This window comes from Globicephala melas, chromosome 3, assembly GCF_963455315.2.
Source record: "Globicephala melas chromosome 3, mGloMel1.2, whole genome shotgun sequence".
NCBI lineage: Eukaryota > Metazoa > Chordata > Mammalia > Artiodactyla > Delphinidae > Globicephala > Globicephala melas.
The window spans coordinates 56,219,949-56,234,694 of record NC_083316.1 but is presented as its reverse complement, the minus strand read 5'-3'; the positions used below and the strand labels follow the sequence as shown (position 1 = coordinate 56,234,694).

The following is a 14,746-nucleotide window of genomic DNA, read 5'->3' as shown; positions in this document are numbered from 1 at the left end:
GAGGAGTCTAAGATTTTTGATTTAGAACTTGTTAGGGGAGGTCTTTGAACCCATGTGCTCTATTGTCTATCCTCCTGTTTTTGGTTTCACTCTCCCATCAGCTTGTCTGTTCCCTGAACTCACTGCACTGCAGAATCCATGTATCCTTTTATGTATGATGGGAAGGAGGCAGCAGGGGGCAGAAGTGAGGAGTAGGTGGCTTTCCAGAATGACCACATATTATTTCACATTCTCTGCCGTCTCTGATCTCCTCCTGCCTTGCACAAAAAAGGTAGCATTTCCTCCTGGCTTCGTCTGTTTATAGGCAGGATAATACTTCAAAACCAGAAGTGAATTATCGTTTCAAATATAAATAATATTCATGAGTTTCAACATACATTATTGGTATTTATACAGTCTTAGCAGGCCTAGGCACTATTGCCAAATCATCAGACACCTACTGTTGTAGGTCACGAAAAGATAGAAAACTTGTCCCCTGCCTTTTAAGAGCTTAAAGCCTTAATAATGAAGTCAGTAGAGTTACAGAAATAGAAACTAGCTATGAACTTGGGTTGTATAACTGGAAGTAAATCCAATCTTAACTTTTGCTGTAAACAGAATCCTTTGAGGTTCAACTTTTCCATGTGTTAGAGAATCAAAATGTTTAAAACACTGTGATGCTTTTCTTCTTTATTTAAAAAAAAAGATCTGATTCTTAAGAAATCCAGATTAGTGCTGAGCTTCTCTTCCATCAAAAATACCCCAAAAGAGATCCATAATCTCACACACAAAAACACATATAAATCCGCTCAATACCAGCTTAACTCTTCCGTGCTTTTATGCTGGTGTGCTTCGTCCCCTGGGCCAGTCCTCTGCCTGCTCATTTCTTTTGTGGCAGACTTAATCCCGACAACTTCACTAAGGCTAGAATACTCCAGAAATCCGAAATGCTATTCCTTTGTCTCCCTCCTTTTTCTTTCACGCCTCCCCCTTCCTCAGAACTCTTCAGATATATAGCCTACCCCTGGTTAATTAATATGTGTGATTTTCCTGCCTTAGTCATCGTATTATTTATGATTTTGCAGAAATTATGTCTGAAGTTCCTAGCCAAAACTTTAGAAGACATCAGGAAATGTTGGCGTCTTTTTAAAACTGGCTCATTTATGGCTCATAGATTTCCTACTGAAAACCAAAAATATTTCCCTTATCTTTGCCCGACCCAAGCCAGTTCCCACAACTCTACGTGTTTTTATAAATAGGACTGGTTCCAAAATCCAGTTTTTCTCAGCTTCCAGCTGTCCTGAGCTGAAGGCCCTCTTCCTTTAGCCTCACCTTGCCCTCCACCATCTCTCAGGCATGAAGCTAACCTGTGTATCCACCTTGCAAGTGGCTGGAGAAGCCTCACCAGGCACTTCTGGGTGCAGTTTCACTGACAGATCAGTTGTTGACTACAAAGACAGACGTTTTATGCTTTTAGGACCATCGCCAGGAGGGCACCTCAGCAATCACTGTAAATACTTTTTTCTTCTCCAGTTCTCCCCACAAATAATCCTTCCCTGTTATCCACATGCATCACCTTTTGGAGGCTGACAAAAATAGTAGGCTTCAGACAAAGAACAATTGGCTTCATCTGACTGGGGAGGAGCAGCAGAGCATAGAGTCAGTCTATAGGTTTTTTTCTTTCTGTATCTGAAGGGAGAGATGTCATCTTTAAGATTGTTTGAAACTAGAGGAAACTGGGTAGACCAGCAGGGTTAGACTACAGACCATCTGGCACAGGGTAGCTACTTAGTAAGTATTTTCTTAGTGAATGAAAAATGTGTCCCCTATATTGAGAGATGTTATCTGGCTAAACAATAGCCAGATCAGAGAGAAGACAGAATAGTTTGGGGATATATGTCCTACTTGTCCTTGCTTGTTTTCTAGTCCATGAATGGATATGGAAAATAGAGTATTTCTCCTAGAGTAGTTTCTTGGATGTGAAATATTATTTCATTATACCAGGTGAAATGCTGGTGACCTCATTTTTAAGCCCAGGGTATGACAAATTTAGACTTTGACTTTGATATCTAGCAAGTCCCTCTGTTTTCCATCTTCACTTTAAAACGTGTTATTATGCTGCATTTATTTAGCACTTCACATTTGTAAAATTCTATGGCTGTGTTATTCTCTACCAAAAAATCCACTTACTTGTTACCCTTATTAGAAGGCAAACAGGGATACCAAATGTCTCATGGCTGTGTATAGAACTCAGAGAAAACTACTTGTAAACTGGATTTTAATTTTTTCAAGTTCTAATTTGGAAATTGGCAGAATGTAAATTACAATTGAACTGAAATTATAGTTTTATTACCTTATTTGCTTTTCCTCTTATAAAATTAATAACTCTAGGTTTAGAAAGAATCTCGAGGAGGTTATCTGTATAAAATTTGCTCAAATTAAGCAGCAAACCCTGGAGAGGTTGGTTCTAAAGGAGGCATTAGGAATTTTTAGGGTTGATAGAACTGTTCTTTTAGCTTGACTGTGGTGGTTACACAACTGGATGCATTTGTCAAAATTCACAGACAGATTCACTGAAGAGTGTGAATTTTACTGTTTGTGTATCTTTGTAAACCTGTTTTTTAAAAAAGAAAAAAGCATTAGAACTTGAAAATTTAAAAAAAAAGACATTTTTATCTGCCTAAGAGGTAGATAATGAATTCATTGGAAATGTACAAGCCCAAACTTGGGCATTTGCGAGGGCAATGTTTTAAAAGGAGGGGATTCTTGCTCTTGGTGCGTCACTTAGTGCACACGCAGGACATATTTGTTGAAAAGTTAAAATTACCTTGGGCTTCCCTGGTGGCGCAGTGGTTAAGAATCTGCCTGCCAACGCAGGGGACATGGGTTCTAGCCCTGGTCCGGGAAGATCCCACATGCCGCGGAGCAACTAAGCCCATGCACCGCAACTACTGAGCCTGTGCTCTAGAGCCCGTGCTCCGGCAACAAGAGAAGCCACCGCAATGAGAAGCCCACGCACCCCAATGAAGAGTAGCCACAGCTCACCACAACTAGAGAAAGCCCGTGCACAGCAACGAAGACCCAACGCAGCCAATCAATCAATAAAATAAATAAAATTTTTTAAAAGGTTAAAATGACCTGAATTTCCCCTATAAAAGTAAGAATCTGGGATCTCAAGCAAGAAAGTGGTTTTAATCTAGAATACTGATGTCTTTATTATCAGTTCCTATATTAGACTCCTATATTAGCCCCCTTTTTCAAACACTTGACAAAGATATAATAGTCATTAGAAAATTATTGCATCAGAACTTGGTTTTATTTGTGGTAGTTGGGGGCAACTAATAATTGATGAAAGCAGAAATTCCAGCAGGATGCAAAAGAAAGTAATTATCCTTGTAGAATAAGAAAGTGCGTAGCCATGACTGAATCAGATTCTAGTTTGAATAATCACATGATACCCTCTTGCTCTTTGGGTTTAGTTCAGGGAAGCGCTCAAACCTTTCAATAAGTGCCCACTTTGCTTCATTGATAAGGCTCCCGTCCGCACTACAGACTCTGAAGCCAGCTGTGTTCTCTTCTTGGCACTCTTCCAGTCCTCCTTTTACCCCAGCCCCTCACCCATCTCCATGTCTGCCCAGCTCGGGGCCTGAGGTTTCCATCTGTAAAGCCTGTTGCTACAGGATACAGAATTCACTGGGGAGGAGGGGAAAGCTGCGTGTGTGTGTTTAAGGATGGTGGCTCTCATAATCAGATAAATGTTGTGGAAAGCTTGCTCATTCATATGGAAGAGCCAGCGCTGCAGCTAAATGGTGGAGCCGCTGAGCTCCAGGCTCTGGCATCTGTGCATTAGCCCTGCTCAGTCAGGAGCGCCTTTATTTGTGATACAGAAATAGCTGAGGAGCATCACCACTTTTGCCTTCAACAATAACCTTTGGTTGAACCCATGGAAAAAAGGCTGTATCGGTTTTTTTTTTTTTAATGCAATGATGAAATTGGTCACAAATAGGAAATCTCATGTGACTTCTACACACAATGAGGTACCTCCTGTGCAATCGTAGTAAGTCTCTGGCGTTTTACTTTTCACTCTTGACTTCCTTTATATAACTGCTCTTCCCTTCTAAGATATCTCGAAGGTATCAAAGACTTTTTCCCCATGTCATGCATCCTGTGATTCTGCTCTTCTTCCTTCCTGGTGACATCAGTCTTGAATGAACAGTAGTGCTGGTGAATGCCCTGAAAAGCCTGGAATGTAACCTGATTTTTGAGGAGAGGAAGCTTCTCAGTTCCCGCCGTTTGACTTGCCTGGGCAAGTTCTGTCTTGCACTATGGACAGAGTTATCTTCAGCCATAGGATACCAGCTTTGGGAACTAGTAAAGCCGGAGCTTAAGAACACACTTCATTCTCTCCTTCTCCTTCTTGTGCCCCTCCTTCCTTCCAAGAAAACACTCATGTCCTTAGGATTGTTGTCAAGTTTGCTTCTGTTTTATAAGCGGGAAGCTCAGAATGTCTCTTGCCTTCATGAGCACAAGCATTGTTGGGGTTATTTGGGTTGCATTTGTTTATCTTTTCCACACTCACACGGTTTGCCTAGCTTGGCAGCCTGCTGGCCTGGACAATAATAAAGCTTCTGTCGAGGTGAGCAAACAGCTGATGGCATGGGGCACAGAGGGGACTCCTACAGTAGCTGCCTGTAATCTGCTGGGCTGGTGGTCAGAGTAGGCAAGAACAAAAGCCAGTCTGTTTGCAGGCAATTTGGAAAATCAATGTGTTAGTTGTGTTCTTGTCTCTTTGCTTTTCTCTTGGCTAAAAGGGAGAATGCTGGTCCAGCAGTTTGCAGAATCTTTCCAGGCAAGTACCCATTCCAGAGACTTACCTGCCTGTCATATTTCCACTGGCTGTTCTGAAAAGGGCCCGGGTTTTTCTGTCTGAACTGCTTAAAAAGCCACTGACAGAGAATTCTTAAACTCAACATCCAAAGTTGGACCCTACTATTCCAATGTTTTGAGTGGTTTATATTCTAGATAGTTACTCACATAAGTTGTGTGCTAATTTTTTTTTAATGCTAATGAGGGCTTCAAAAGGAGTTTATTTGTTGCCTGGCTAGGAAATACAAGAATTGCACTTTGAGCAACATATTTCATAATATATGTGTGTTTGCCTCTTATTCCTAAATTGATTTAATATTGTCAGTTAGTTGAAAATATCCTAGTCATGGTTGTGTATCTGGATTATTAGGTCTTACAGAGCAGAGATCACACCAAGTAGCCCTGTTCCAGGATGGGAGAGAGAGTGAACTTAGTAAAGACCCATGTGAGTCTGTTGACACATTCAAAGGACAGCCGTGCAGATGATTATATTAGTTGTATGAAGTCTTGAGTTACTTTTCCCTTTAAGTTCTAAGAAATAAAAGGTGATAAGGAAAGATTTGAGAAGAAAAGACTTTTCTGTTCATCCGTGTGTTAGCAAATGGCTTTAAACAAATTTTCATTTGTGCTTTGAAGGTCTATAACTAGATCCTATCCATCTTTGTTCCTCTTTTTCAAAGCCTAAAAATGGTCTGCTGATTGTGAGTAAGAGAAAAGGGTGTTTGGTTGGATGTGGTCATGGTGCTCTTATTTTAAAGTCCATCAAAAAGAAAAGTAATAACTTTAATGGTCATTGGAGACATCCTAAAGCAGAAGATAAGATTTAAATAATCGTGGGTAAAGGAGATAATTGACATTTTTTTGTTTTGTTTTGTTTTGTTTGTTTGTTTTCAAAGGAAAAATAGACTAAACCTAAAAGCCACTACTACCAAAAATACCTCTAGCATCTAGTAGTGCCCTCTGCATTTTTAGTGTTTATCACGCCCCCCGCCCCCGTGTTATTGTTAAACTGGTTTATATACCTTATTTTTGTAATGAGATTATAAATACCCCAAACAGGGAATTTACAATTCTATAATATACCATAGAAGTTAACATAATGATCAATACATTATTGCATTTAATACGTGCTGATTTTTAAAGCTCTTTTTTTATTTGTCAACAACCTATTGTGGGCCACAAATTGTGTCAGGCACTGAGGAACCAGTGTGGAGCAAGGCAGTCACTGCCCCTGCTTACTGCCCAGGGAGCCTACAGGCTCGCGAGAAAACATCACCATCTTTAGGCAGTACACCTGGTATTTCACTTGACTTTTTTTTTTTTTTTTTAAATAAAATTAGCTGTTAATTGGCCATTACACTTCAAATCTCAGATTTTTCAGAGTAACAAGGAGTGACGCTCAGGTTGCTCAACTGTTGACTTTAAAATGTGAGGGAAAGCATGAAATACTAAAAGATATAGTTTGTTTCATTTCTATGCAGAGGATCTCATTAGACCTACTATCTAGGGCACTTATACAATGGCTTTCTCTGGCTAGGTCACTCTCATCTTAAACATAATTTGACATATTTCTATCCTTCTCCTTTTATCAAAAGGGATTAATTCTGTAAAGAAAGAGTGAGAGAGACATTTTCCAGCCAAATCTAAGGCAGTCAAAAAACTGGACAGAGCTAGATGGCTTTAAATCCATAAAACATCTTCAGATCTTATTTTTATCAAATCTCTCACCAGATCACTAATAAATAGCCTAAATTAAATACTGCTTCTCACTTGCTCTCTTTTTCTCAGCTTTTACTTTGGCAGAGAACCTGTTCAGCAGGAAACTATCCCAATGCCAGATGGCAGGAAATAGCAGGTGGCAGATTGAATAACCAGCCTTTGAAAAACACCAGTATTAGCCTCTAGCCCCAATTCTCAAACATGGCACAAAATTCTTTCACTTTAAGTTTTTGTCTTGCCTTTTGTTTTTAAGAAAACTGTTTGAATTTTGTGGGGTCCAGGGATTGACTTGCTTCCTCAATGGTCAAAGTGGGGACTTCAGCTGACACGAGATGATGTTTGAGGAACCGTCCCGATCAAAGCAGATAAACAGAGGCGGCCTCACACACTCACACCTCTCACCTGAGTGAGAGGTCTCCCCTCTCACTCAGCCTTGTGGCACAGACCCCCAAGAGCAAGGAGAAGCTGCTCCAACCAGTGTGTGCCAACTCAAGGCAAGAGCAGCATTTGAATTCCTTTCCAAGTTCCATTCTTTTGTCGGAATACTGGTACTATTATACACCTCAGCTTGGACTGCTTAGGCCTTTTAAAACCATGTGGAGAACAGTAGGAAGCAAGAGGAGATAGACCGAAGCACTGGAATAGGGCTGTGAGAAGGCGTGATCACGGATCCTGGAGGGCCTGAATGCTAAATTTTGCTCAAAAAATTTTTTTTTCTTTTTGTTTTCTTTCAGTTCACTGAAGAGTGTCCTAATGTCTCCTAAGTGCCATAAGAAATAGCAATATAACTCAAAGCTGATTTTCCTCTAGAATTGTTATGCTATCCTAGTTTTCATTTTTGCTTCATCTGTTTTATTTTAAACTTCTAAAGTATAAGCTTCCACATGTCTTCTAATGAAATGTGTACTTATGTAACAACATGGTTAGTAGAGCATATTCCTGAAATCATTTTTGTAAATCTTATGTTGAAACAACGTATTGAATTGGGGGTATAAATAAGGAACAAAATTTTTATACTCTTTTTGTTTATTATTATTTTGCCTTCTTTTTCCCATTTCAGACTTTATAGTGAATGAGTTTTACCCTCAAGCTTTTAGCAACTGTTGGTCTTTATGACTTTTATGATCACATTGACTGCACATCCGGACCTGCTGATGGAAGAGGGATTTTGGCATTGACATTTAAGACTTAACCCCAGTTTTCTCTCTTCTTATGCTTTATTTAGATTTCGACACAGCCCCAACTGCTGGTACCTGAGAGATTGGACTATCCACACCTGGATTAGGCAGTGTCTAAAATATGGTGCACAAGACAAGGCCTTATATACCCTTGTAAATAAGGTGAGTGGTTTCCTGGCATTTGCAGCTTATTCTCCTGAGTTTAGGTGATTTGGTGTTTGTACCATTACAGAACAGCAGAGAATAGTACAAGAAGTAACTTTTAAATTTATTTGCCCTCAGAAAATCTTTTTAGAATGGAGCTGGTATAAATTAACCAGCCCATTAACAATAAACATTCCGGTAGCTGTGGCTGTTCCAAGCACAGTGACTTAAAAATGGAGTGGTAAAAGCAAAAGGTAATCTGATCACAAGAACTTTGTCGGTGGTCATTTCATTCTTGATCCCGAAGTCTTGGATTTTTTGCCTAGTTCCCTTTGGTGAAGTTTAGAGAAAAAGACGTGACCATTTTGCTGGAGTGTGATCTCCAGAGCATTCAGATCATCTTACACATTTTTAAGAAGACAGACTTCCTAGGTTATTCAAAACATGTCTTCCTAAGTCCCTGACTCCTCCCCTCAAGCCCCAGAGCCCCTATGATTAGGGTCTTTCTGCATGTTATACTCTACCCAAGGGTTGAGTCTTCATTCCCTTCATAGTATGAAATAAGTACAAAATAAGCAAAAGTTTAGAATGTTATTATTGTGAGTCTCAAGCTACAGTCCTAGCTTGACCCTTAACAAGACTTTAACAGTATTTCTGTGGAAATGTATTATTTCTGTAGTGTCACTGGACCTTCTATGGCAGACCTCAAAAAGAAATACTAATTTTGGTTTTGGGAGTTCTTATTCCCATGACTTGGGCCTAATTTAACTTATACATTTCAGATCGTTTGTGTGTGAGATGTTGTATTGGGTATGGCATTGTCCCAAAAAAGGAGCAATGTCCTGTCCCTTCCCTCGGAAAGCTTATAATTTAATAAAGTAGATAAGCAGGTTCACTGATAAATCTAATATTAGGCCCCAGGGGAAGGAATGGATTAAATCTTGCTGTTCACTTCAGACTTTAATGACACAGATCATACTCAAAGAAGAAGATCCCTATGAAAACAAAACAAGAAGTTCTGGAAAGACAAAAAATGTCTGTCTCATTTTCTACTCTTACTAGTCTTTTAGTGGAAAGAACACCAGACAAGGAGTCAGAAGACCCAAGCTTAACCTCATAAATTCTACCAATTGCTCATAACTTCAGGCAAATAGTAATTTTATTCTTCTAGGTCTTAGTTTTTTCAACTCTTAAGTCAAGTGAGTTGTACTAAATCAGTGATTTCCAGCCCTGGCTGCCCGTTAGAATCACACAAGAAGCTTTTAAAAATTATAGATGCTTTTCTCCACCCCCAAGATTCTAATTTAATTTGATCTTTCTGGAGCCCAGCCATTGGTATTTTTTTAATTGTTTTTTTTAAAAATAGATTTTAGTTTTTTGGAGCAGTTTTGGGTTCACAATAAAATTGAGCAGAAGGTACAGAGATTTCCCACATGTTCCCTGTCCCCACACGTGCACAGCCTCCCGAGTGAGCCATTTGTTACAACTGATGAACCTACATTGACACATAATCACCCAAAGTCCATAGTTTACATTAGGGTTCACTCTTGATGTTGTACATTCTGTGGGTTTAAACAATGTATAATGACATGTATCTACCATTGTAGTATCATACAGACTAGTTTCACTGCCCTTAAAATCCTCTGTGCTCTGCCTTTTCATACCTCATTGGTGTCTTTTTTAAGCTCCCAAGCTGATTCTCATTTGCAGTCAGTGTTGAGAATCACTGACCAGTTGATTTCTAAGGTTCCTTCTGGCTTTAATGATTTATCATTCTAAGATATTTTGTTTTTACCCTGCCTTAGGGATTAGTGCAGATTTGGTTGACTGCTTTGATGAATTTAAACACTGCTCATGAGCTACAACCTTTAAAGCAATGGATTCTAAACTTTTTTTCCATTTCGGCACATCTGAGGCATTCTGCACAGCGTGCTGGTAATAGTGACTCAGTTCAGCAGTGATTTGCAACTGGGGTTTAGGGTTATCAGAATTTCTAAGGGGATGGGTATAATTGGGAAAAAAAGAATTCCTCAGGTGTTTCTGGTGGTTGACGGGGGGTGGGGGGGATGAGCCTACTGAAGTAAGGATTTAAAACAGACACATGACCACAGCCTAGACCATTAATAGTCAGACTTGATTGTGCGTGCAAGTCTCATGGGAGCCATGGCAACTTCAGGCTTCTTGGGTCTTTAAAAACTAGTCTAAGAGACAAGAGATAACAGATGCTGACAAGAATGTGGCAAAAAGGGATCCCTTGTGCATTGTCGACAGGAATGTAAATTGGTACAGCCAGTATGGGAAACAGTATGAAGGTCCCTCAAGAAATTAAAAATAGAACTACAATTTGATCCAGCAATCCCACTTCTGGGTATAAATCCAAAGGAGATGAAATGACTATCTCAAAGAGATACCTGCACCCCCATGTTCATTGCAGCACTATTCACAATAGCCAAGCCGTGGAAACAACCTAAATGTCCATTTACAGATGAATGGATAAAGAAGATGTGGGGTGTGTGTATATGAACATATACATACAATGGAATAGTTAGCCATAAAAAAGAAGATCCTGCCATTTGAGACTACATGGACAAACCTTGAGGGCACTATGCTAAGTAAAATAAGTCACTCAAAGAAAGACAAATACATCATGATCTCACTTATATGTGAAATCTAAAAAAGCGGAACTCATAGAAACAGTGTAGAATAATGGATGCCAGGGACTGGGAGGACGGGAGAAATAGGGAGAGGTTGGTCAAAGGATACAAACTTCCAGTTGTAAGATGAGTAAGTTCTGAGGATCTAATGTACAACGCAGTGACTGTAGTTAACAGTACTGTATTGTATACTTGAAAGTTGCCAAGAAAATAGATCTTAAATGTTCTCACCACTGCCACCACCAAAAAAATGGTAATTATGTGAGGCAATGAATTTGTTAACTAGCCTTATTGTAATAATCGTTTTGCAATATATATGTGTGTTAAATTATCATGTTGTACACCTTAAAATTACACAATGTTATATGACAATTATATCTTAATAAAGTTGGAGAAAAAGCGCTCTAAGGACCAGAAAATGCTGCATAATGTGTTAATGTGTGCTTTCTCATGGGAGTCCATTTTTGCATTGATATTCATACCTTCTGAAAAGAATCACTGAACGAGTGGAGTATGGTGGTTTTTTATTGTCTTGGTTTGGTTTGGGGTTTTTTTTTTAGTTATGATGAAGTGTTAGAATTGAGCTTTATTTTTCAGACGTCAGTTGTCTTATATCAGACACCCACTCACAACTTTCTCACCCTGACCAACAGTTCCAGTTACCAAACGGCATGAGTCACAGCTTCTGTTTCACCGTGCCAGATGCTGTGAAATGATAGTCAGATATTTTACAGCTAACGGTGCCAAGGTTTTTCCTGAATAATACATAGGCATAAATTATAAACTGAATTAAATGAATATTTTTCCCTTATCTTACTTTTATTTTCATTACAGGTCCAATATGGTATTTTTCCAGATAACTATACATTTAATTTACTGATGGATCATTTCATAAAGGAAGACAATTACAAAGGTAAGAAACCAAACCCAGTTCCATGTATAATGGATCTTCAGCTCCCAAAGGGAAGTAAATGTAGGCACTTTTACTTTTTTTATTTCTTAATGACTCTCTACATCACTCTTTCAGTCAGAAATAGGTGCGTAGTTGATTTACCACACCAGTTGGCCAGATAGGAGAACCATATTCAGGTCTTTTTTCCTCTGAGTTTCTGAAGTTTATTTGTTCATGTCTCTTTGGGCAAAGGACAATGAATTTAGTGAAGCAATAAACCTTGCCTGAGCTTCCATGGCTAGTTAAGATTGTATTAATTCAGCTATTAGCTTGACTTTTTTTAGCACCATTTGCTAACTTTCTTTATTTAAATCACAGTTGTTACAGCATGTGAAGTGTGTAAGTATAAAATCTTATATACTGGAGAGAGTAGTACCCTCGCTATGAAGGAAAGTCATTTCACCTCCCTAGGCTTTTGTTCCCCCTTCTCTAAAGTAAGTGCATTGGTGAACTCTGAGATCTCTTTACCCCCAAAATCCTCTGACCCCATGGAATTAATTTAAAGTGGCTCTTACCTTCAGCTACAGTAAGGGAGGCCAAGGAAAGGTGGGGATGTGGCAGACCCTACAGAGCAGTCAGGTGGAGCCCTGCCAGTCTCCAGTGGACAGGGAAGGGTAGTACAGCACGCTTGTGCTTGCAGCTACGCAGACAGTGAAGAAGGAAAGAGGAGGCCATGCCGTTGTGTAAAGACACACACTGGCTTCCCCTTCCACCATTTCATCCTCAGGCTTGGTTCTGAGGAGCCATGCCTGTGTTAGGGTAGTCACTACCTCAGGAATGTGGATGTGGACTGGTGGTCACTTACGCTTTTATGACACCTGTGATTCCTGTCATTGGGTTACATCCTCTTGTTCCTGCACACCAGCACCCTCAGCCTTTTCCATTGCGTCACTGCCTGGACTCAGTGATGAGGCTGGGGACCTGGGGACCGGGGACCTCTCTCCTTTCTCTTCTCCGGGCCTCTGCTTTATCTTCTCTCTCATAAGCCTTGCAGTTGTTGACTGCCTAAAAATATTTGCCGTGCATTATTATTATTATTTTTTTTTTTTTGCGGTATGCGGGCCTCTCACTGTTGTGGCCTCTCCCGTTGCGGAGCACAGACTCCGGACACGCAGGCTCAGCGGCCATGGCTCACGGGCCCAGCCGCTCTGTGGCACGTGGGATCCTCCCGGACCGGGGCACGAACCCGTGTCCCCTGCATCAGCAGGCGGACTCTCAACCACTGCATCACCAGGGAAGCCCTGTGCATTATTTTTTGAAATGCTCATTATCCCTTATCCATTTTAAACATGGGCTTCCTGAATTCAACTAAAAGATAATTAGCTTTTGCATGTTTCATCGTCTGTTCTCTGTGAACATCAGATTTAAGAATCCTTATTACTCTATCATTGGAAAATTATGTAGTAGCAGTTTTCTCCCCTCTCTCTTTAAAGGTAATGTTGGAAGGGTAAAAGGAGTTTTGGGTTTGGTTTTTTTCTTTTTTTTCCTTCTAAATTCAGAGTAAATAATATTGAGGATTTTTTAAAATAAAGTTTTGATGCAGATTATTATTATTTATGGCAAAAATTTAGAAAATGTTATACTTTTTATTGCTAAAATAGGAAATACCCAAGTATATAAATAATTATGGAGGAAAAGGAAATTACTTATACAGATCAACCTAATTTCACTTCCCAAGCCGACTGAAATGAATATAAATTAGAGATAAAATAAATTTGATTTATTTTTCATGTGTAATTTTGGATTCAGTATTGAACAGTTGGCAAAACAGATTTTTTTTAAACTGATTTGTAACTTTGTGTTCTTTTAAAATGTCGGTTTGTTGGTGAGATGGGAGTGTTGTTTGTTTAATCTCTTCCAGGTTCTTATTTTGCTACTGACTGACTGGGTGACTCCTCCCTGGTCTGCCTGTCTATCTCAGTTTCCCTGTTTGCAAAGAATATATAGAAATTCTTGGCTGTGGCCTCATGTAGAACCATGACAACACACACAAAACCAGCTGGCTAGCAACAGCTGCAAATCAGTGCTGACTCTTATGCAGCCCTATATGCAAAAATCGGTTAACAGAACAGCTCAGTCAGTTATTCAAAAACATTTGTTGTGCCTGTGTTATGTGCAGGCACCGTATTTTAAACCAATATTAACATTCTCTGATTTAACAACAAATACTAAGGGAAAGAAATTGTTTGAATTTGATTTTCTTGCCTTCTGCCTATGTTGTGAAATATTGAGGGACAATAAATTAGACCTTGCTCAAGGTCTGGTCTCCTGTGATCAGCATTCATGTGAAAACAAATATCTTCTATGTTACACTCACGGAATTATAACTTATGAATAAGCATTTCCTTTCCATTCTTTCAATTCTTTTAAATTGAGCCTGATTGTCCTTTTTGTAGTCATCAGTTTTCTGTCTTTGAAATAATACCTGAGATTTAGAATTGTCTCTAGCATTTGTTCTCTTTTGCCCAAACGGGGAGAAAATTCCAGAACATACAGTGGGGCAGTCAGCCAAGCCCCCTCTCTACTTGTCAGGGTGACCTGGAAAATATATTTGCCTCCTTTCTGTATGCCTTAGCTCTTCCAGCTGATGGACATGATGCCTTAAATTTGCTTCACAGTTTATGAGGCATTTTCACATGTATTATTTTGTTGGACTGTCAACAGTCTTGTGATGTATGTGGGACAAATGGTATTTTAACATCATGAAGATGATATTGAGAAATTGAGTGGTTTATTTGACATCCTTGAGGACAGTGATACAATAGCACCTGATTCAGTACACAGTAGTGTGTACAATAGAAGCTGAAAACTTGGGAAAGACCTAGTTTATGGAAGAACTAGGACCAGAGCCCACATTTCTTAACTTCTTAATTCTGTTTATTTTTCCATCATGCCCCACTTTTTAAGAGTGTTTATAGTTAGATACAGGTTTGATGATGTTACCTAAAACTAATTACCTCTCATTTTTACTTTGATCTTCTTTCCAGATGCTCTGTCTGTGGTTTTTGAGATCATGATGCAAGAAGCTTTTGAGGTTCCCTCCACCCAACTCCTTTCCCTCTACGTTTTATACTACTGCCTGGCAAAGAAGACAGACCTCAGTGTAAGTGATCTACCTTAAAGCAGCAGTGAGAGCCTTAGAAGAAGCAAGCAGTGGCTGCTCAGTAGTGATGTGGGCACCAGAGGAAACCTCTGCCCTCAGCATCTGGAAAAAGATGCCTGATGTATAGCGCTGTGGCCCCGTACAACCAGGA

General features: G+C 39.5%; 1 protein-coding gene across 5 annotated transcripts in view; it reads left to right on the top strand.

Annotated features, from left to right (window-relative positions):
- Nucleotides 1-14,746, top strand: part of MRPS27 (mitochondrial ribosomal protein S27) — a 91,821-nt gene that overhangs the window by 64,788 nt on the left and 12,287 nt on the right. For all 5 annotated transcript variants that reach the window (XM_060295873.1, XM_030845252.2, XM_030845255.2 and 2 more), the window contains exons 5-7: nt 7,790-7,904; nt 11,375-11,453; nt 14,480-14,595. In XM_060295873.1, the coding sequence (XP_060151856.1) occupies nt 7,790-7,904; nt 11,375-11,453; nt 14,480-14,595 (310 nt within the window). The remainder of the gene's footprint in view (nt 1-7,789; nt 7,905-11,374; nt 11,454-14,479; nt 14,596-14,746) is intronic.